Raw genomic sequence first — 23,821 nt, forward strand, 5'->3', positions numbered from 1 at the left:
CTGAGAGTAGCTATCATGGGTAGAGGACTCAGCAGGGGGCCAATGGCTACTTGTGCAGTTTAATATAAAGTCCAAAATGAAGACAAAAGCACTTCTTTTGTTTGGCTTGCTGAAGTTCTAGGTCAGGCCATAAATAAAAAAGCACCATACTTCTCAGAGTATCTTCTTTGCAGTTGTCTCTACTGGCAGTCAAAATCACGAACACTGACTGCAAATTATCAGCTCACTCTCACTCTTTTCTTTCACTGTTGCTGAGTGAAGTTGCAGTGTTAATATTTTTTTCAGGCCAAACATGCCAGTGCTGCATTACGTAAGAGCCACTAGGAGAGTGCACAATTTTGTATACTCTGGCCTTGTCCTCACAGGAGCAGTGACCCTGAGGATGTGGGCAAGTCAATCAATTACACATTTAGAGATGTAAACTCAGGGAGAACAGAACCATTGGCCCACAGACAACTTTTCAGTTCATGGATTGGGATTATTCATATTTGGAGAAAAATCATCTCAGGTAATCAGAGATTTATTCAAGAAAGCAGAATCTGGGCGAGTAGTTGGGCAACTCTTCTGGCATGAGAGTAAGTTCTGAGGTGCACAGGCTTTGCTAGATTTGGCCACTGAGTTCCAAATCTGCTGTTTGTCATCAGCTGCAAAAATAACTGAATCCGATTCAGGATTTCAATTATCTGTTTCTTGTTATTTTCATTCCAGGAATTAATGCCTCCTTAGAGGAACTTGGTGAAAGCAGGGACTAGAAAGGTGAAAGAGTAATGCATGTGTGTCAGACTGGAGTTTCCAAGACTATGAAACTGAATTTCTATGAAGCTGAAATTTGAATAGATCTTCCTGGCACATGAAATGGATAAATAAGCGAAAGAAGCCAACCCAAGAAAAGTGAACAAACAGATCAAAACTGGTACCACATCATCTGGCTGGGGACTTTGCTGATGTTATAAAACTGATAAGACTCTATAGCAGCATATAGATGTCCAGGTAATGCAGGAGGAAATATATTGTTGTGCTACCTCTTGTGTAACAGCCTTCTCACTCCTGGCAGCCCACCTCTCCCTGTCACAGAAGGCCCACTAATTCTGCCTCTGATCTGTGGACAGAGGTGGCTAATGCCATGTGAAGTGCACCAAGCATGTGGAGTGACAAGATCAGGTCTTATTAGTAAGTGGGGAGGAGGCAGGCTGCTTGATCCTCACCTACCCTATGGCCCCCGGGCGTGCTAAGATCAGTGTGCTCAGGTGTATGGTATGGTCACTGCTACTCACAACTACATAATCCTTGTTTGGATCATGGTTGTCATCACCTGTGGTACGGTGATAAGATAAAGCAAAGCAAGTATTGATAAGATTGACAGTTTTATTCTGTGAATTTATTCTATTATTATTATTACATAGTGCAAAGAAAGCATGCATTCTGAAGTTCTACACTTCTGATTTGTTTGTTGCTAGAGATAGTCATTTTTTAATTTCCTGTAGTCATTTCCTCTAGTTCCCTCTTGTCTCTTGTATAAAGCGATCAAATAGTAAAGACCAAGGATTGTAATTATTCATCTCTTTTCAGTCTGTTGCGTCATTCAAACCATGAGACTCATCTTTCAAGAATGTTCAATGATCTTCACACTGGTCAACTTGGTGGGTGCTCTATCACAATCATTTGGTAAGTTCAAATCCATTTATGTTTATTTAAGAAATTGATATATTAATTACTAATATTTCTGTGGGTAACCTACTTTATGTGTTACACTATTCTTTACTTTTTTTGCCGAAAAGAATCAACAGAAATTGAGATTCAAAAGAGGTAAATGTGGATTCTTAGAAAAACAAACAACAAGAGTGATGATGAGAGTAAGAGAAATATACCCAATTTTCTAAATAAAAATAGAGAACTCTGTAAGCTTATGTCTACTGTTAGAGAGAAATATTCAAATCTTTAAGCAAGAATACTTTCCATCCAAGGAATGCATAGATTCTGATAGAGTGGACTGAATCTGAAACAGACTACAGTTTTCTCACTGAAAAAAGTTTGATAAAATGAATTCCAGATAAGACTTCATCACTTACCATTCTGGAAGAATGAAAGTTGAGAAATATTCAGCAATATTTTGTGCCTGAAAAAACAACAAGGTAAAAAGAATTTTCAAAAACAAAATTAACAAAAGCTTTAAAGACTCCTTGTGTGCCTACATGCAAGAACATCTCTATTTCATGTGTTTAACTGCAGTGCCGTTACTCATAGTTCACTAAAGATAAATGGAATCTTGAAGAAATCATTAAAAAATCCGAAAATATAGTCTGATAATTTAATACTCATTCATTATTTTATCACAAGGACCCCATCATTCAAGAACTCAAAGCTATCCCTTCCTCTTATCAACCTATAAATCAACCCTGTGCTCTGCTGTATGTATGATAAGTACTTTTTTCAGCAATTGAACACTCCTTAATTCTTCAGAGTTAATTGCTCCTGTGAGTCGTTGGCTTTTTTTATGAGGGGACTTGATTCTGCCCTGAGATGTTATGACTTTGTGGGACAAAAGCTGAAAATCAGCATTCTGATTCTTATTAAATGCAAAATATAGTGATGTCTATAGTTTGTCAAGCTTCTACTGAAAACAAACATACAAATAAAAAAAGCCAAAAACCCAAACCACAAAACCAACCAAATAACAACAACATCAAACCCCAAACAAACAAAAAAACCCTGCACTAATCAATTTGGTGAGTTATGAGAATTATACTATAAGGAGTATGCTTTGCTCCAAAACATCTACAAAAACCTTCTGTTGCTGTCCTATTAATTCTGTTGAAAATAAGTTTTGTACTCAGTCAGCCCTGAGCACACATTTCAGCAACCTTGTGTGCAAGAAGTTGCACTTTCACTTACATATGTTCCAGTTAATGAAATGAAACTGTTCTCATATACGAGTAACTAGGGTGTAGGCTCAGTTTTGGGTATTTCTCTCAGTTTGTTTCTATACACAGAACTAATGCACTATGTGTAAGTTCAACATGTGGTTACTTATCAGGTTTCATCAGTGTGAGGAAATCAAAAGTGATTTTTCTTTTTTGTTTGCCTTCAGTGAGGTTGCAACTGTTCCTGTACATGTACATTCCACTGTTATCTTTGCAGATTGACATTCTATTTCTTTTTTTCCTTTTTGATCTGTTCCATGACATTTGGGCTTTTAACAAAGTTCCCCTTAGATAGCAAATTTTCTTAGCAATGAAGTTTGAAAAGTGGTTTGGAGGTGGAATATAATTGCTCATGTTCTTGCTCATGGTTGTGTCCTTATAATGTATTGCTCAAGGTAATTTCCTTTTTCTTCGCCTGTAATACTACTTTCTGTACACACTATAGCAATATCTTCCACTCTTCTTTCCCTACGAGAGCTTACTGTCGAACAGCATATGTGAGATTAAGTCTAGTGTAGAGCCCTACCATTTTCTCTCTGATTTTACTGAAGATTTAGACTTTGATTATTCCTTCTGACTGATGTTCAAGACTGCTGGTATGCATTCTATACTTCTGCAACATACTGTTATCTACCCTCCTAGATAAACTGAAAGGTCACCCTTGGACAGAAAGTTTTTGCCATCCCTCCTTAGGCTTCCTTTCACTATATTTTTGACCTTTTGACTAACCACTACCATAACACAAAAAATAATTAAATGTGATACTGTACTCATGCTTTAAAATATTGCAGTTACTGTGAAAGATCTTGCACATTAGCTGAGAACAATCCAGGTTATTACAGGTGGATTCATAAAGGAAGAGAGATGAACAGTCCTCTCTCCCCTCTTTCTCTGTATCTCTTCTCACTAACAAAAGATAGGAATGATTCTGTGTCCTTAAGTGAAAGTGATTAAAAATAACATAAAATAATGAAGATAGTAAAATGAAACAAAGAAAGAAACTAAAAACCTTTCCTGTTAAAGGCAAAGGAAAGATCATCAGTAAGAAACATTATTTCATATAACCTATCCATATCCTCAGTGTTTGATGTCAACTTAAACCAAACATTAAAAACCTTAATCAGGATTTGCATCTTTTCAAGTTGAAAAAGCAAGGAAATATAAATAATGCAACACTTACATGCTATGTTTTGAAAAGATGCACATAAATTTTTTTTGCTTACTGACACAAAAGGCAGCTCACGCCACAATAAGATTACAAATCCCATTAAATTAGAAAGCATAGTATAAAAATTGCACTAAATAGAGATGTGGAAGCACAACTTTTAATAATGACAGTTTTTTTCAAAAACTTTTCTATATTATATAGCTGAATGCATTTCAAAGTTATAAATTGTGTTAAGACTTCTGATGAAGTCATTTAAAGGTAGAACATAGGAAAAATATGTGTATATCACCAAGTGTTCAGTACATTCCATTTCTACTACATAATAATATTTATTGTGAAGGTATTCAATAATGTATTACCTTCCATTTTAGGTACTGGAGTTCATATTTAAATGATAAAATCTCAGAGTTCCAAATCATAATATGCAACTTCTTTTGTTCGGTTTGGTTTTGTATTTGTTTTGAACAGAAAAGGGATCTGACTTGTATAGAATGTTAAGGTAGTGTGCTCTGAGTAATACTGCGGAAGTCAAGTGGACTACTCAGAAAGTGCAAAGTTTGTTCATAAATCACTGCCAGACTGGAGTCATAGGAGTCATATCGATATTCTTCTGTCATCCAAAAACATGCATTGCAAAACCCAAGAGTTACAGTTCCATATAAAAATTAGTTCCATACACTAACATTTCTTTTTTTTTTTTTAATAGAACTAATTTTGTTTAATGGAGAATATATAATTATATATTCAAATATGCTAAATATGCATTTTGCTATTTTTATAGAAAATCTGCATACAAATAGTCATGGATTTCTGTTACACTAATCATAACACTATATATACTACATAGCACACACATGCTAAAATTTAGTTCATAAAAATTAAAACTTGTTAGTATATTTGTAGACTAATAATCCACTGTCAGGCATTTTGCCATCACATTGGTGGCTTCAGTTAAAGACAAGATGATCTCTAAGACATGCTGAGGGGCTTGGAGAGTAAGGAAACAAGGGCTAGTTTCTTGGACAGAGACAAAGTTGTCTGGATAAAATCCATGTTATGACAGCTTTCAAAGTTTTTAAGTTCTGTTTTGTTTCAGTACATTTACTTCTCCATTCTTCAGAAAAATATAACAGTTTTGGTTTGAGAAAACAATGCAGAACAAGTCTGCAGCCACTAGTTAGGAAACAGAGGACTTCTGTTCAAGGATTTCTCTTCCACAGGAGTACCATCTCTTTTTTTTAGAGCTCTGTGAATAGTGTAGCAGACATCTGCAGCTACATTTGCTCTTGGATTTCTGTCACACCTGTTTCAAGAGAGATTTTGAGAGAATGATGTAAGAACACAATGACACCTATGCAAAAATGTCTTGATAAGCTCTAATCGCAGAATTACTAAGCAGAGATGCAGCCTTGAAAATAGTTAGACAATACAGTTATTTGAACCCAAGTTTTTCCACATGGCTTTTTTACATTCTTAGTGTTGATTACTAAGCAAATGTATAGCAAACTGGAAAATATGTAGGCCTAATTATTATGAATATTCAGGATCATTAACTGTAATAAAAAGGTCATCAGAAATGTTTAAACAGGGGTCAGAGTCAGAATCCTCTATTCTCCTCTGGGTAGGAATGTTCCTACAGAAGTTTTTAGCGGCAGATATTTCATGCCTGGAGTCAAGAGCCTGCAAATTTTACTCTCAGAAGGTTGTATGCAATATTCATGATATATTCTCGTAGAATCATAGAACCGTTTGAATTTGAAGGGACCTTAAAGGTCATCTAGTTCAACTCCCCTGCAATGAACAGGGACTCCTACAGCTACACCAGGTTGCTCAGAGCTCTGTCCAGCCTGATCTTGTATGTCTCTGGAGACCAGACATCCAATACCTCACTGGACAGCCTGTGTCAGTACCTCACTACCCTTATCGTAAAAAGCTTTTTCTTTATGTCCGGTATAAGTCCCACCTCTTTTATTATGAAACCGTTTCCCCTTTTCCTATCACAACAGACCCTGCTAAAGAATCTATCCCATTCCTTCTTATAGTCTCTCCTTAGATACTGATATTTTCTCTGCTTTCTTTTTTTTTTTTTTCATTCAACTAAATATAATTTCACATCTTATAGAACTTACAATAAATAATTTGTCTTTCTTCTTGAAATTTTTCTATTGTGGTTTTCTACTCTTTCTGGCTTCTCATTTTTCAAGGTCAGAGTTATCTTCAGTGTTTAATTGTGGAATCCTGATGGACACAAAATTAAAACACCTGTGTCCCCAGGAAGAGCTATAACAAAGAGGAGACCAGGAGAAGAAAAAAAAAACAAAACCATGTGCAGCCAGGAAACATCAAATTATTTTGCTTTGAGAAAGCCTATAAGCTGGAATTGGCTAAGACCACTCAGAATGCACTAAATTCATAGTTCACCCAGTTTTGCTTATTTATGTGGGTATCCTATGTGTGTCTTCCTTATTCATCTGCTGTAAGTCTATGCTGTGAGCCCTTGTTTCTTGTAGTAAAGATCAGAGTTTACACAGAGAATCCATGTTGCATTGGTTCCCAAATAGTTCTCTTCAGCAGGAAAATCTTACCAGGTACTAAGGAGTAAAGCTGGCTTTGTTATTTAGACACCGTGCACAGCCTACACCTTTTGGGCCAGGAACCATCTTTCTGATGTTGCTGCACATGGTTTCATTTTGCTCTTTTGAAATTCTAGTTTTAGTTTCTCCAGAGTATTATATTATGTCTCCTTGCATTTTAGGCATGTTCATATCACAATATATAATATGTTATGATTATCTGAACCTATGGCATAAACATCTTTGAAATACCGATTGCCTACAAATATGGAGTTTCTCATATTCAGTGCTGAATTCATATTCTCTGTAAATGTACTGGACAGGTCAGAAAGATGCCATCAGCACCGCAATAATCAATTTCAATAATGAGAAAATGCAGATCACGTGGGCAACAAGAAAACTATTCCCTGGCAAGAATGTGTCATTTTATTATACGTGAGTATTGATAATGCCTATGCTTCTCTCCCTAAAAAATTTACTTTGGGAAGCTAAAATATCATAGTTATTTTAATCATCTCTGAACTATACACTAAACTTTCTTAACATTTTTGTAATCATTCAAGTGGAACATGTTTATATTCATATCCTGCTACAAAGCTGTATAAACCCGTAAACCTGCTGAATAATCAGCTGTAATAGATCATAGAAACATAGAACAGCGTGGGCTGGAGGGCATCATTGAACTTCAACTCTGCCATGGGCAGGGCTGCCCCCCACCAGATCAGGCTGTTCAGGGCCCCATCCAGCCAGGCTTTGAACACCTCCAGGGACGGGACATCCACAGCTTCTCTGGGCAGCCTATGCCAGTGTCTCATCTCCCTCTGTGTAAATAACTTTTTACTAACAAATAACGTAAACTTCCCCTCTTTTAGTTTGGAGCCATTCCCCTTTGTCCTATCCCACTAGATTGTGACAATAGGTATGAAATCTCTTTTTTTTTTTTTTTTTTTTGCTAAATGTTGATGTTAATTACACTGTTGAAGGTGTTTTTCTGCATATTATAGTATGTATATTATGTATACTAAGTATATATATTTTGTATAAGAGATGTTATTTATGCAACAGAAACTCAATGTTTTGATTGAAGGTAGTCATAAAACTTCACATTCCCTTTCCTTTCTGGTTGATATACATGAAAGAACAGCACAATCTTGAAAAAAGGCTTATGAGAACATCAGTTTGAATAAGCTATTCTCTTTTTAGAGAAAAACAAAACAAGCTGACACAAAGGAAACTTGTTAGTTTCAGACTGCACCAAATCCAAGGACTGGAAAGTCAATGAGGTCATGCCAATGAATTGCCTCAAATCATAATGAAATTTCCTCCTTCAAGTTCCGTATCTGGGTTTGTCTTTGTAGGAGCACAGAAAACAAAACGAAGAAAAATATAGCTGCAAAAAGGAATTAGCTTTTATGTCCTGATATGAGTATTTCTATTCATTGATATTTTTTAATTTCCAGATTTGAAGAAGGCAAGCAGAAATACTGGAAAACATGTCCCACATATCTATTGACACAAGATTATAATTCAGGATGTCTTTTTAAGACAGAAGGATGCACCCTTGCTTTCTCAATCATGAACAGCAATGGAAGTGAAGAGCTTTTTTCTAAAAGACTGAAAACTGATTTCTATAGTAAGTATGTAAAAATCAAAACTATATGTTTTGGTAGTCCTGGTGTCCCCATTTGTGCTTAGTCTGAGAAGAAACCATTTCTCTGTCTGTATAAAATGCTGTTAGTATATACAATAAGTGAACTATCAGTATTTGAATTATGGATGCTGATTTTCATCCCTTTCCGTCATCAATAGTTACATAGGATCATGTGCAGCTGTAACTAGGTGGGATTACTTTGGTCAGCAAGATTTGTCCCAGAATGTAGTTTCAAGATTAGGATTAAAGTAAAATATATGGATATACTTGGCATATTGTAGGTCTACTCAATATTTATGTTAGATAACAAATGCAACTTGTTAATTTCAATTCTTACTATAAGAGATTTGATATTCCTGTTTTTACTTTTTCTGGTATTACACATAGATACAGTGCTTAAAGTGAAGTATTTTATTTATTTATTTATTTTTCCTAATAAATACCAAGCAGAAAATAAGGCAGGAAGAAAGAATCTGGAAAAGCTATTATCGTCCAAATATACATTTACATCTTATTATGAATGTTTTAGGAAAAAAGATAAATCTAAAACCTGTTAAAGTATTTAACTTTGAGAATACTTTTTTGTATCTCATATGGTAAACCATGGAAAATTGCAGCATGGTCCCTGAATTTTGGCTATTAAACTCCCACTGATACCAAAATTAATTTCAAAAGCGTTAGATAACAAAGAAGAAATAACGAAAGTCTGACATTAGTTTTGCAATTAGGAAGGTAAGGTTTCATAACATGAAAAGGAATCAAGAAAGACTGAGAAAGCGAGTAACACTCTTCTCAACACTTTATTTCCCACTATTAAAGACTGCGCAATTACATAGGTCAAACCATTGCATTCTCTTGGACCATCTGAAAATAGCAAGGGATAGATTCAGTTGCACACAGGTAAACACCCTGTGTTTTTGCCATATATCTCAGTATATCCCACACTGACTCCAGAAGATGAACGTATGTCTTGTAAGTTTAGTGGTACTGAATTTGTCAATCCCTTTCCAATACAGAAGAATCTTCCTTTCTCTTAAATCAAAGGAACTGAAAGAAGATCAGTCCTTCTTTAAGTAGTTTCAGGATTTTCCTGAATTGGGTTGACATCTACTCTTAAACGTGGCGCCTCCAATGGCGAGTAATGTCATAGTGGTACATTCTGACATTTAGTAAGGAGGTTAGGTGCAAAAGTGCATCACATAAGAGGAATAGTCACTTTGCTCCTCGGGGGAAACATGGAGAGATAGAAGGAGTTAATTTAAGAATACTTATTTTTAAGAGGCTATTGCATGTTTTTTTTTTTTTCCTCTTTTCCTTAGTAAAGCCCAATCGACCAGAAAATGTGACCTTCTTCTGGAAGGATGACACTGTTACTGTTACATGTAATAAACCTGAAAGAGGTGTGAAGTGCTTAAGACTTGAGCTTCAATACAAAAGCAAATATGACAAAGGATGGCAAGTGAGTAGAACATGGCACATTCAATCAATGTTGGAAGGAGCTGGAAATATCATCTCCATAGAACATAAAACCTGGTTGTCTTCTGATTGTTTTCCTCTCCTTTACATTCAAAATAATTTGTAGGAGAACTGTATTGGATTTTTTTTTAATCTGTACAATGAACAAAATTACAATTAACAGAGTGGTGTGGTTAGCTTGGTATTTTATGGGTCATATAACTAGAACGATTATCATGGTGGAAAGGAATAATCAAAAATGAATGAAAATGCTCACTTCTACCCTAGGCTCACAGAAAAATTCCAAAGGGAGCAATCTACAGAAAGTGGAGATTGAAATCTTCTTGGTGGCAGTCAGCCCTTAAATGGGGACTAAGAGAGGTGGAGCCAGGCTCCACCCCTTCCGGTCAGACAGGTGAATTGCCTTCACCTGTACTCCCGCAGTTGGCTCATTGCTTGCCAAAGGCAATCAATCAGAGGTTGAGGCTGTGATTCAACAGTTCCCATACAGATCATGGAACTCTACCATACCAGAAGTCATTTACTTTTTGAGTTATATCTACTCGCTACAGAGCGAATAGGGGACGATGTAAAGGGAAGTTCATATATACAGAACAGCCTTGGAAGATAAAAGCAGAAAGCTGAATAGAGTTAAAAGAGAAACAGCATGAAATGAGTGAAAAAAGATGATACAGGATTTTTATTTATTCTGGCTAGCTGTTATTTACATATTATTTCATAGACTTAAATCTACCCAGGAACCTGTAAAAGTTGTAAAAATTTTGTGAATTAAAGTCTCCTTTTTGTATAATGTAAGCAGAAACTGTAACATAGTACTCTGTATGATAACTGTTAGGCCCTTTAGCTCATTGTCAAATAATGAACAACGAGGATGAATGGGAAAGAATAGGTCAAGAAGCAGAATTCCTCAGAATTCAGAGAAACCAGATTTTATTTCTGAGGTTTTGGTATACTCCTTATCCTAGTCATGATCATAATGGAGTGTAGCATTCAAGCATTCTAGCATTCATGTCTTGAAAATTGGAATTAACAACTATACACCTTCCTTCTCAGTCCAGAACTTCTAAGTGTTGCAGAGTTGGAGAGCAAGGCTTTGATCCAAGGAAATGCTATTCTTTTCGGGTCAGACTGAAGAGGATAGTACCCTTTTGCAACGTAGTTGATTACAGCAGTGACTGGGAAGCAGAAACATTTTGGATGAATAGCATATTATTAGGTAACAGCTGTGCTATATTCATATATTGTCTAAGTGCAAACTGGTAAGAGGTGACTGCAAAAAAAGTTGAGAATGTGCAATCAGTTTTATGTTGCACTACGTTCTATGTTCCATCTTCTGTAATCAAAGAAACTTTGTTCCTGATGACTCATAACACTACAAATTTATGCATTTATCTACAAAGTTAAAAATGTCCTTATTATTTGTGTTACAGTAGTGTCTAGGATCCCCCTGTGACAGTGATGTGTTGCATGCTGTGTATATATTTTTTATATATATATACATATATTTATATTTATATATATTTATATACATACATATACAAATATATGTGGACTTACATATTTATGTAAAGCATAAACATATGCAGGCACTCTGGTGACAGATGATACATTAACATCAAATTTGAACTCTAAGAAAAACCTTTACGTTCAATTTTTTAAGAACGATTGCTTTAAAATACATCTACTAGTGCTATAGGATCAGAAGTCATAACTGTTTGGTGTTCATATTTGCTGAAAATGGGGGAAACATGAACTGGAAGCAAAGACATTAACAACATTGCTTTCTCACCAGGAAGACCCATTCAACTGTATGCAATTGGTTTCAATTAGACCTTTGGTGGAAACTACTTCTATTGCTTATCAAAACAAACAAACAAAAAAAACAGATTTCTTGTAAAACAGAATGTACACTATCCCAAGGTAATACAGGCTGCCCAGGGAAGTTATCATTCCCAGAGCTGTTCAAGAAATGTGCAGATGTGGTATCTGAGGAGATGGTTTCTGGACATGATGGGGATGATGGCTGGACTGGATTATCTCAAAGGTCTTTTCCAACCTTAAAAATTCTATGATTCATATCAGCTAACCACAGAATTCCACCCACTAGGCTTTTTTGGAATTATGAGACACCCAAATGTCCATTCTACCCAGACCTGAGTTTTCTATAATACAACTAACTCACCCAAAGAAAATCAGTATACACAAAGCTAGGCTGAAATCCTAGAGCATAAGAATACGCTAGTGGTAGGAACAGTGCTGACCGCCAGAGATGTCTACTGCACCATGCAGATTGTGGACGTGCTGTCCTATGCTATGGCAGACAATGTCTTTAAGAAACACAGAAGACAATGTGCACCTGAGAAGTGAGAACATGGCAGCCCTACCCCAACATTAGACCAGAGGCTATCAGCAGGCATGTATGTGGATGGCAAGTGCAGAAAAGATAGACTAATAGTTGTTTTGAGTGTCCCTCTATCATAAGTGACCTTGGCACAGTCTCTTCGAGCAAGCATTTCGCTTCAGGACTTCAAGGAATGATTGCCTCCATATCACAGGAAGACATAACAAAAGCTGTTCTCAAGAAAATTCATAGCCTCTGAATGTCTCACTGGATGTTCACAACTTTTCTTGTGACTTTCTGACAGGCTAAACAAAGCAGGTGGAACAGGCTGCCATAGGAAAAGGAGTGACTATGGCGTGCTATTTATAGAACCATTGGTCCTAATCATTAACTTATTTAACTTAAGTTTCCATAGTATTTATCTGAAGAGCAGAAGTTCAGTATGAGGAAGTACAGTTTTGTGGTGCCTTTTCAAAAGCTGCAGGAAAAACACTGAGAATGCCAAAAGCTGCAAAAATTAATCGGTTCAGATACATACCTGTTGAATCCTGTCACTGGTTACTTTCTGATTGTTAGCACTTGCATTTTGTGGGCTTCTTTGGTATATGGGGTGGGGGGCATTTTTTGTTTGTTTGTTTTACTTTGAGAAATTAGACATTTAGGCTATGTGTAAAAGTCCAGTTACAGCTTTTTATCCTAGGAAATAAGATGTTTAGTTTACATGTAAAATTAGTTGCAGCTCTGGAGGCTGTAGGTAGGTCTATGTAAGACAGACCTTAGCAGAGAACTGCTGTATCACCCTTAATGCAGTGAGAGAACATGAAAATCATAATTCTGAATGCTTCTACTCTTTGCACATATGCACCTTCCTTTGTCATGTAACAGGTCAATTTAAAAAAATAAAACATGATTTTATTTTGTTGCACAGTTTGGAGAAAGATAGCTTTTCTTTTCAGTTTCAAAAGAACAACTGATTTTTTTCTTATTTGTTCCTAAATTTTTACTCTATTTTTTTATTAATAAGAGAAGTCAGTGTTCTAGCATGGTTAGGAATATTTGCTGTTAGAACAAACAATAACATTTTCACTTGCTTTTTTCTGCTTATTCCTAGATTCATGTGATGATGAAATAAAAACCCAGTCAAACACAGTAATTCTTTTAAGTTGTTTGATGGCAGTATTTCTAATGATATTTATCCTTTTGATCCTTCTGTGTAAATGGCAGAGGTAAGTATAATTTCACTGCTTACTACTACTGTAGAATATATATATTTCAGATTATAATTTTTTTTCTCCGTGTTTACATTTGTATTTACTAACTCAGCCAACACAATAAAGCTTTGACTACTACATAGAGCAGAACACCACTGGCTGCCCAGCTGCAAGTTTGCATGTATTCCAGATTTTACTAGGCATATCATTCTGTTATATTGCATAAATCTCATCAGATGATTGTTTTATTGTAGTAATGTAACAGTACTACTTTTTGATGTTAACACATATTTAAAAGAAGCTAAGGATACTGACATGCAGATCTTATCTGTGGCTTCAGCAATGTGTTGAAATTTGTACGAATGAGAACACCAAAACAGAACACCTTCTTTTCTCTTTGCAGACTTCAAAAATCTGTTATGCCTACTATACCAGATCCAAAATATATATTTACTGATCTCTTCAATGATCATAGTGGAAACTTTCAGGTAAACATTCCCTTCCTAGCAAACAAGTCGATGAACTCTGCAATGCTGTGAGTAATTTGAAAGCAGCTACCAACACTTGTTCTGGATTGATGTTGCTTCAGATGTCCTCTGACCCAAGAGAAAAGCCCTTTCCTCTATGCAGCATCAACAGATCAGCACTGTAATACTGCTTTGGTACTGCATAAGAGGAGTTGTTATAGAAAGTGACAGAAAAATTTCAAGAGAAAATTTAAGGATGTCCAGAGGGGAGATGCCAGAGTGGCATTTGCATTCATTCCTTCTAATGACAGCTTTAATCCACACTGAAGCTTTAATCCACAATGCTATATTGTGTAACTCTCCATATAAACTTAGTCTGAATTTAGATTAGATGAGGACTTGGGTCAAAGAATGTGTGAGTCCACCAAGGAAAGAGCATAGGTTATTTTATACATCCCACGTTCTCCAAAGTCATTGAGCTCTGTTCTCTGATGACAGCAACAGGACCTGAGGGAATGGCATGGATCTGCGTCAGGGGAGGATCCAGCTGGGGGTTAGGAAATGGTTCTTCACTGAAGGGTGGTGAGCATGGAACAGTCTCTCCAATGCACTGCCCCAAGCTGCTGGAATTCAATACTTGTTTGCACAGTGCTCTCAGAAACATGGTTTTAGTTCTGGGTGGTCCTCTGTGAAGCCAGGAGTTGGAATCAATGAGTGTGGGTGACTCCCATTATCAGTACAAGCTGGAGGACGTAAGGATGGAGCACAGACTGCTGAAGAGGGCTTGGAGGTACCAGTGGATGTCAAGGTGAATGTGAGCCAGCACTACGTTGAATATAAGGAAGAAGCTTTTTACAGTAAGGGTGATGAGACACTGAAACAGGCTGCCCAGAGAAGTGGTGGATGATCCATCTCTGGAGACATTCAAAATTAGGTGGTATGAGGCTCTGAGTAAACTGATCTAACTTTGGAAGTCCCTGTTCATTACAGGAGAGTTGGACTAGATGACTTATAAACACCCCTTCCATCTTAAGCAATTCTATGTTCTATAATTCTATGTTCTATAATTCTATGATCTTTGTGGGTCCCTTCTAACTCAGCATATTCTATGATTCTATGATTTTATGGTTTAATCTGTTCTCTGTAAGTCACAGGACCTTGTATTCGCTTGTGGAAAACAGTCTTCCTTTTTGTCTTTCTTGATTCCTTGCATTATATTTTCTGCTTCTCTATGTTACTCCCTTTTCATCTTCTCCATTGTGGCTGTCCCTGGAAAGATGTCATTGCTTAAAGGAAAATCCAGGTCTATACAGACAGATTTCTTTTGATTGACCACTTAGAACCTGCCAATATCAACCTTTTCATTCTCCTAGGAATGGATAGATAAAACTGATCATGCAGTGGTGCAAACCAAATTGGAATATGAAGAGCTAGAATGCATCATCGAGGAAGAAAACCAGCAAACAGACAAGAAGAAAAGTGACAATCAGGAACCTAGGGAAAAAATCTTCAGTTTTTCAGGAGCAACTGGAAATAATAGTCCCAAAACAGCTCAGAATGCCTGCCTGATGCCAACATTCAATAATACAGTCTCCTTTGCTGGCCCCCAGAATGTAGTGAATGATGACATGTATGTGATGTTATAAAACCTGCATAATTCAGAAGGTATGAGAAAATGATATGTAAGATCCTGATGAGTTTTGCGCTGAGGCTGAATAGAAAATATTATCACAAGTAGACACACAAGAAGAAAGATACAAGTCCGTATTATCTGATTCCAGATAGGTTCTTTCCCAGAACTTACGATCTTATGAGCAGGCTCAATATTTGATATAAATGTCTAATGGTTTATGGAGTTAATATTTGGAATTATAGTTGGTTTTTATATGTAGGATTTAAGTAGGCCCCATTTTCATGTTACGATCGGGAGAGAACAAGAGCTGTTCCATGGCACATTTTCAACAGCTGAGACTCAGTCCTTGTGTTTATGCAAACTACATCATTATTTGTCTCTTAATGGTCTTCGTTTCACAAAAGCCAGACAGCATACTGTTCACTTTCATAGTGATAATATACTGCTTCACTGTATCTCCTTATATTAGAAGTGCTTGCTTTTGTAGGCTGCTTCTCCAGTTGTGAAATTTTGTTCTTCATGGCATGCATCAAAGATTTTTAAAAGAGAAAGAATAAATCATGTGCCTATGAACAGAAAAGAGAGGATGTACAGTGTTGAGTTACAATTTATCACGTAAATAGTGCTGTGTAGGCAGTTTCCTCCAGGATAGCAAAGATTAATGGGCTGCGGTCAGGTCCTTGATATCTTACTGTGTCTTGATGTGACTACACAGCTTCTCGCAGATATCAGGTTCATTTTGTACAATATTTATATTTAACTAAGTTTCTTTTATTTCAAACTATTTTTAATGCAATGAAGTAGAATTTTAAACTGTAAATAAAAGCTTTATTTTCAAACTCTGTTCTAATGCTTTCTAAAGCTTACCAACTTTTGAATGTTTAATTTTTTTACTTAAAATGCCACATACTACAGTTAGGTCTCATAAACAAAATCTGAGGTATTCTGTTAATTACCCTGTAGCATCTAAGCTACATTGAAAACAAATTTTGTAAAAATGTGAAGTGCTAAAATATCTTTGATATATGTAAGGTCTTGTAAATACATTGTAATTATATGTTGAAATAGTTCCAGATATTTACGTGAACATCAATCAGTCATTTAATGATTTTATCTGTTGAATAAATTTTGCCTACTGCATACTTTTATGAACTAATTCATACTGTAACTTGCAGATGACACATATCAGAAAATTACAGAAATTAATATTTTTAGCTCAGTGCTTAAAAAACTTTAATACCAGATGTCCTTGGGAATTGTATACAGTAATGAAGATATATTAATTTCCAGAATTGGTTTCTGATTGCCCAGTTTGCCATACAAAGACAAATCCAGAAACTGTATGCCAATAACTGCAAAACTTCTGTATGCCAATAACTGCAAAACTTAACTGGGAAGACACATTTCTCTATTTTTTCTTGACATTATCTTAGTTGTACAGTAACAAGAAAACCAAGCTAACAGAGCATTTCCTGAAATCGTGACAATTTTTCTGCCTTGTTTTATCTAAATCAGAATTACGCAAGATTTTTGGGGTCCTTTGTAGATCTTCGGTACATCATTTTAAATGAATTTTTAAAATAAAAATAATTATGCAGTATTTAAATAGTATAAGAATGCAATGAATTTTAAACAAATACAAGCTTTATATAATTTGATCAGCAGAATATACCTTAGCTCAGATGCTCTTAGATGATATAAACTGGTGTTATTGCATGAGAATCAAAGAATTTACCTCAAATTACACTTGATATAAACCTGTTCCAGTAATGACTGAAGCAATAAAGTAGGAAGTAAAGCTTGGAATGTATTGCTTAGCTCCTTCATCTTTGAATTATACATACATCTGATGGTCTAAAGATCTAGGTAGTTGCCTTAATTTAACCTTTAACCATTTTCTGTTTACAAATATTTTTCTATCTGAATTAAAAGTGTTTCACATTGTTGTATTGAAATTTTACTTTGGAAGAAAAAGAAGACAGACGTGGAAATGTGTTGTTTCAGTTGTGTTCCTGAAATGAAAATTTACAGTCATCTAAGTTTTTAGTGTGAACAATAGCTTGTATTATATTTTACAGTTGTCAAGTTTATTTTTGCATATGTATGCAACCCATATTTACATAGCATATAACAGATAAGATAAAACTTGCAAATATCTAAACATTTATTTTAAAAACATTATATATATATATATATATAAATAGAGACATAGTAACATAGAGAATTACTGAAACAATAAACTCCTCTCCTCATCCTGACTGTCAGTTCTCTGATGATTACACAGCCACACAGCCTGTCTCAAAGCAGGTTTGCAGGGACTCATGCAAACCAACCTACAAAAGAGCAACTTAACCAGACAGCTGGGAAAAGGCCTGTTCAACTCCCCACAGTGAGAAGAAGGGTATATGGCACCTTTAATATCTTCCCTTTTTGTTTATTCAAAGTTATGTTTTTCAAACGCATAAGTCCCCCCGATGCTACAGTTTGTTCCTAATTATATCCCACAGAAAGGCACAAACAGCATATCATATGGTAGTCCAGACTAACTGAACTCCATTTTTTCAACAGCAAAATAAAAAGGATGTATATTTATATCTCGTGTAATTTATATACTTGTTATATCAGTACTGAGCCAAGTTGCATTTGATAGATTGAACATCTATACTGTTTGGCTTTTGATGTGCGATTTTCAGTGAAGAGAAGACTAAGAGGAAATCACATTGATTTTTTTTTAAAGCAAATAACAGAACTTATTGAAACCAGTCTTGCAACTTCTGATGATTTCCCCTTTTTTATCATTTTAATGTTTATCAGTCTTTTGGGAAATACACTTTGTGCAACTATGAGCAGAAAATTGTTGCTTCCTTTGCAAGGAACGTAAAAGTTTCTTGCAGTATTGTCATAAAATGCTTCAAAACCATCTTTGCTTTTTGTTAATGGCTTATCTTTTTATAACAACTAAACTCAACCATGAAAACACAGTCTATATTTTCACCCTTGTCCTAAAAACAACAGGATAATGATGGGAGGGTCAGAGTGAGCTCTTGAAAGACAGAGCTAGATGCAATAATTTTCTTTGGAAAAGCCATATAGGTCTATATTTGTCCAAATACTGAGAACAGACAATTTTCATGTAGGAAAAGAAAATGTGGCCCTGACATTTTATCACTGAACCGCTAACTAGAAATCCATCAGTAACTAATCGAGTATTCAGTGCCCATTCATGATCAGTGACCTGTAAACCTTCTTCCCACATAATTTCTTCCTGTCAACTCCTGGCACAAGGTTTTGTGTATGAGAATAGCAGGTGTACACTTGCTCTGCACAACAAGTGGTCCCTTCATGCATCCACACTTGCAGCACGCTCGCCTAGAAGTCCCGAACTTGCAAGATGAGAAGCTGCACCTGTTTGGGGTTTCTTTCCTCCTCATCTGAATGCAGCAGCTGGGCAGAACCCACTTTTCTCTGCACCCAACACCAAAAGGGGAAGGGGCAGCAGAGCAGCTGGCTCTGCCTCTGTCTTCCCCTGAAGTACTACCAAAAAACAGAGAGCCACTGAGCATCCACAGTGTTCAGATACCACAGCAGTCATGGAGTAGGATCAGTGGGAGGCAGCAGCAGAGCCAGCATACCCACCCACTCCTCTCCAGCACCCCAAAACCTGCTAGTGTGCTCTCATTTCTCCATCATGGGCTGCAGCTGAAGAGCCTGCACCCACTTCCTAGTGCAGTAATGTGATTTCTTAAACTGAAATCCCTTGCATTAATGATAGGATTTATGCCTGCCTTTCCCTTGACCGGAACTTCTGGTTTTCTAGTATTAGAGAAGTGTGAACAAGAGAAAGAAATAAGATGCAACGTATTAAATGAATGTCTCTGTATATATCTAAGCAGCCTGAAAATGTTTTCTAAAGAGAGACTAAGGGGGTATATTTATTTACCTTTCCGAATTATATACTAATTCTAAAAATAGTAGGGGGACAACTATTCTCTCATGGGTATATCTTGCATTCTTGTTCTCCACTGTTTCTTATCTCGATATGTTCAAAGACTACAATTTTTAGTAAATGGTTTCCTGATTGATACTGCTCTGTGAAAGATATCTGTTAAAAAGTAGCCCCTATGACTGTGCTCTTGGATAGTTGTTAAAGGGATGACTATAGTCATGTTCAGCTTTAATAAGAAAACGACATGGGTTGATTAATTGTGAGCAACAGGTCTTGTAAGAAGAAAGAGAGGGAGATTGATCCAAGCATTAAATGTCTGTATTACTAGGCAATTAAAGAAGTTTCCAATGGGAGCATTTCAGCACAATCCCCATATAAGGCGAGGAATCCCTAATATCTGCCAATGACATAAGCTTGGTTGTACATATAAGTCATATGACTCCTCTAGAAAGACCACTGGACTCCCATATGACTCCTTAAGAAAGCTTAAGAAGAGCTTAAACTCACCGATAGTAAAATGGACAGGCATACGTATTATCTACATTGTTTTGTCTTGGCATAGACAGATGTTTTATCCAGTGTCTCTTTAGTGTGATGTAGTACATGGAAAAAGTATCATTCCTCATTTTGGTAGGCCATCTGTGGGCTGCAGAGCCATATATCCTCCTCCTCCTCTGAGTCAGCCAGTCTGAAAGAGTTTTGTTTTTTGTGAAAGGGTTGAATTTCAAAAGAAGGGTGAAGACAGCCTGAATGAAAACACAGTGGTTCTTAATGACTGTAAAAGGTCTTTCTCACTAAAACAAAGAGTAATAAGAAACTGACTTCTATGCAGCCTGTGAGTCCCCTACCTGCTAAACTGTGAGGTAGAGGAGAATCAATTCCTACATCCCTGATTTTTGACGATGGGAAAATATCAGCTCCCCTTTCTCTCAACTGGCATTCTTTAGGCCTTGAGAACTCTGTAAAAAGTGCTCAGTGAAGCACAGTGTTCTCTAAAATGATTTAAAGCTTTCAATTATACAAATCACAGGGTGGGGACTTCTGTATCTGAGCAAAGGGAAGCACATCACCAGTATGCAAAAGTCTCTCTGTTACGCTGTTACTGTTATTGCCTGATAATGAACTCAGATGTTGCTCATGCACTGAGTCACTGAGAAATTTTGTCCGCGCAAGAGGCCTAAACACTAAAGAAATGTTTGGCCAACGGTAATAGAAAACAATGTTTTTTATCTGAAATTCTTAAAGGATGAATTTTCACATATTTTTTTTAACCAGTACTTAAACAAATTCAGAGAGGTATTGGAACACCACAGCTATTTACTACAGTACAGAAATGTTACCCAGCATTTGATGGCTTTCTAGGGAGAAATACAAAGTAGGCTTGAACTGGCATACAGGTCTGCTAGGTAATCATATCTCCAGTATATTACATTGCCACAGACTAGATGAAACTAACAGATACACACAAAAGTTTGCCCTGACTTTCCAGAAAATTTGTGTTGCCACTGGAAATTGAAATATTTTGTGATTTCTGCCTCATTAGGTATCCAAGACCTCAATCTTAATTTCAACCCAAAAATTCTTCATCAGGAGCAGTGAAGATGTAAAAAGTTTTCTATAGTTCAGTCTACCTATACTTGTTCCACTTTGTTGTACCTTACCTCTGCTTATTAAGTTAGCCCAGGGCTATCTATATAATAAAAAAGGAGAGAACTTCCTAAAGAGCCTGACTTTAGGTTTTTATGAGTCTCTAGAAAGGCTCAAAATGGCAAAGCTACTGGAAACAGATGTTTTTGTTTCGTATTATGTTCTGCAGATGTTGTTCATAAAAGGACTAAGGCTGAGATGGGGGCCTTCCTGTGCAATTTTTTCCTCCATTAATTTTCATTCCAAAATATTTGAACTTCAGTACAAAGAACATCAGTAAACAAAGGGTCTATAAGATGACTGAGAACAAAGTTATCGCTCATGGTATCTGGGTGCGTGCAAAAGTCTCATGTCACTTGCATGCTATTTTGCTATTTTGCAGAAGATGTTAGATCACAATCAACAACATAAAGGATTTGAACACCCAGGTACTGGAGAAGATCTCCACATCAGAGAAGTCTCAAAGAGTTACACCCTCCTGGACTAAAACAGGTAGCATCAATATGATATAGATTGAAAACAAGAGGTAATAGAGGCAGACAAAAGAGACTCTGCAATTCCTCTTAATTTTGATTAAACTCACAACTGTGTGGTCACACCATCTTCTGTTGAAACTAGTCAAATCATAGTTGCTTTTAAAGCTTACATCCTCACTGCAATGCTGCTTTTTCTAGTGTGGGACTAATGGGAAGTAGGGAAGTAGTGGGAAGACTGTCATCAGAAGGGAATTCAAGAGAATGGAGAGAAAATGGGTGTATTAAAGCACTATATCCTGAAGAAACAAAGCTCAGAGAACAGAACAATGTGTTTCAAACAATAAGGCTTTACTTCAAATATTTTGTATCAACCTCTTTCAGAACAATTCGGTTTGATGCAAAAGCAAGCAAAGAAATATTGCAACCACAAAGCTCCCTCAGTATTGGGGTCTCTTGAATGTCAAATAAGAACCTGAGAATTTGGAAGTATTTCCAGATACTCATCTGAGAATGTGATATCTTTTGAATGCTGAAAGAATATCCAGTTATTTGTTCTGTTGCAAGATGTTTTGTTGAAACTGTGAAACCAAAGGGGTTGAAGGGCGGAGAACTTACATGACCTTTTCTTCCAATGCTGCTTAGATAGTTACAAGGAATGTCTTAGAAATAATTGAAATGACTCTTTTAAGAAAAGAAAGAGCAATCTGATTGAAAGGAGATTTTTAGAAATGATGACTAAAAACCTTGCCTATATGAACTTCTGTGATTTTTTTTTACCGCAAGTATATTAACTGTACCACAGTCAGAAAATCTATAATCAGTACAATACTGATATCTTTTGAGCACCTGCAAGGATACTCCACAGCTTCTCTGGGCAAAATATCCCTGTGTTCAATGACCTGCCATGATAGATACGTTCCCAATGGAATTGTTTTAAATGGAATTTCCTGTGTTTCAGTATATAGTCACTGCCTCTTTTCCTGTCACTGGGCTACAATGAGCACAGCGTAGTTCCATCTTTACTCCTTCCCTTCAGGTATTTATACAAAAGGACAAGATTCCCCTGACTCTTCTCTCCAGGCTGAGCAGTCCATGTCTGTATGAAAGGCTATCCAGTCCCTTGATCATCTTTGTGACCTGTCACTGTCTCCAGTGTGTCCGTGCCTGCCTTGCAGTGCAAAGCCCTGCACCGATCTCAGCACTACAGATGTTTCTCAGCAGGGCTGAACAGAGAGGAGGAATCACCTGTCTTGAACTGCTGGCAAACTGGTCCCTGTTGTAGGCCAGTGGACCACTGGATTTCTTTGAGGCAAGAGTGAATTGCTAGTTCATGCTCGGTATCTTGTCCACTACCTCTGCCCTCCCTGCAAAGCTGTTCTCTAGATAGTTGGCCACAGGGTAGCTCCTGGGGTTGTTCCACCCCAGGTGCAGGACTTTGCAGTTCCTTTTGCTGAACTTCTTGAGTTTCTGCTTCTTTATTTCTTCAGCTTGTCAAAGTCTTGTATATTTCTTGTATAAACAAATTATTTTTGCACAGATATCCCTTCATTGTATCATAGAATCATAGAATCTGGTTGGAAAGGACCTATAAGATCATCTAGTCCAACCATCTTCTCATTACCACTGCTACCACAAGCTACTAAACCATATCTCACAGGTCCTCATCCAGATGCCTCTTGAACACTGCCAGGGATGGCAACTCCACCACCTCCCTGGGCAGGCCATTCCAGTGCCTGACCACTCTCTGAGAGAAAAAGTTTTTCTTCATGTCTAACCTAAACCTCCTCTGATACAACTTGCGTCCATTTCCCCAGGTCCTGCTCGTTGCCTGGGAGAAGAGGCCAAACCTCTCCTCATCACAACCTCCCTTCAGGAAGTTGTAGAGTGCAGTGAGGTCTCCCCTGAGCCTCCTCTTCTCCAGACTAAACAATCCCAACTCCCTCAGCCGCTCCTCATAAGACTTGTGTTCCAGACCCCGCACCAGTTTTGCTGCCCTTCTCTGGACATGCTCCAGGCCTCAACATCTTTCCTGTAGTGAGGAGTCCAAAACTGAACACAATACTCGAGGTGCAGCCTCACCAGTGCTAAGTAGAGGGGGATGATCACCTCCCTGCTCCTGCTGGCCACACTATTTCTAATGCAGTCCAGGATGCCATTGGCCCTCTTGGCCACCCGGGCACACTGTCAGCTCACGTTCAGCCGAGCATCAACCAACACCCCCAGGTCCCTTTCCCCTTCACAATCATCTAGCCACTCATCCCCAAGCCTATAACCCTGCTTGCGGCTGTTGCAGCCAAAGTCCAGGACCCAA

General features: G+C 37.0%; 1 protein-coding gene across 1 annotated transcript; it reads left to right on the forward strand.

Annotated features, from left to right (window-relative positions):
* The first annotated feature begins 1,546 nt into the window (after window positions 1-1,546).
* CRLF2 (cytokine receptor like factor 2) lies at window positions 1,547-17,694 on the forward strand. The gene is made up of 8 exons (XM_010727083.3): window positions 1,547-1,665; window positions 6,986-7,097; window positions 8,123-8,295; window positions 9,633-9,772; window positions 10,843-11,005; window positions 13,242-13,356; window positions 13,745-13,829; window positions 15,182-17,694. The coding sequence occupies exons 1-8, from the start codon at window positions 1,590-1,592 to the stop codon at window positions 15,452-15,454; spliced, it is 1,137 nt and encodes a 378-aa protein (XP_010725385.2). The 5' UTR covers window positions 1,547-1,589; the 3' UTR covers window positions 15,455-17,694.
* The last annotated feature ends 6,127 nt before the right edge of the window (window positions 17,695-23,821 follow it).

This window comes from Meleagris gallopavo, chromosome 1, assembly GCF_905368555.1.
Source record: "Meleagris gallopavo chromosome 1, MGAL_WU_HG_1.1, whole genome shotgun sequence".
Taxonomy (NCBI): domain Eukaryota; kingdom Metazoa; phylum Chordata; class Aves; order Galliformes; family Phasianidae; genus Meleagris; species Meleagris gallopavo.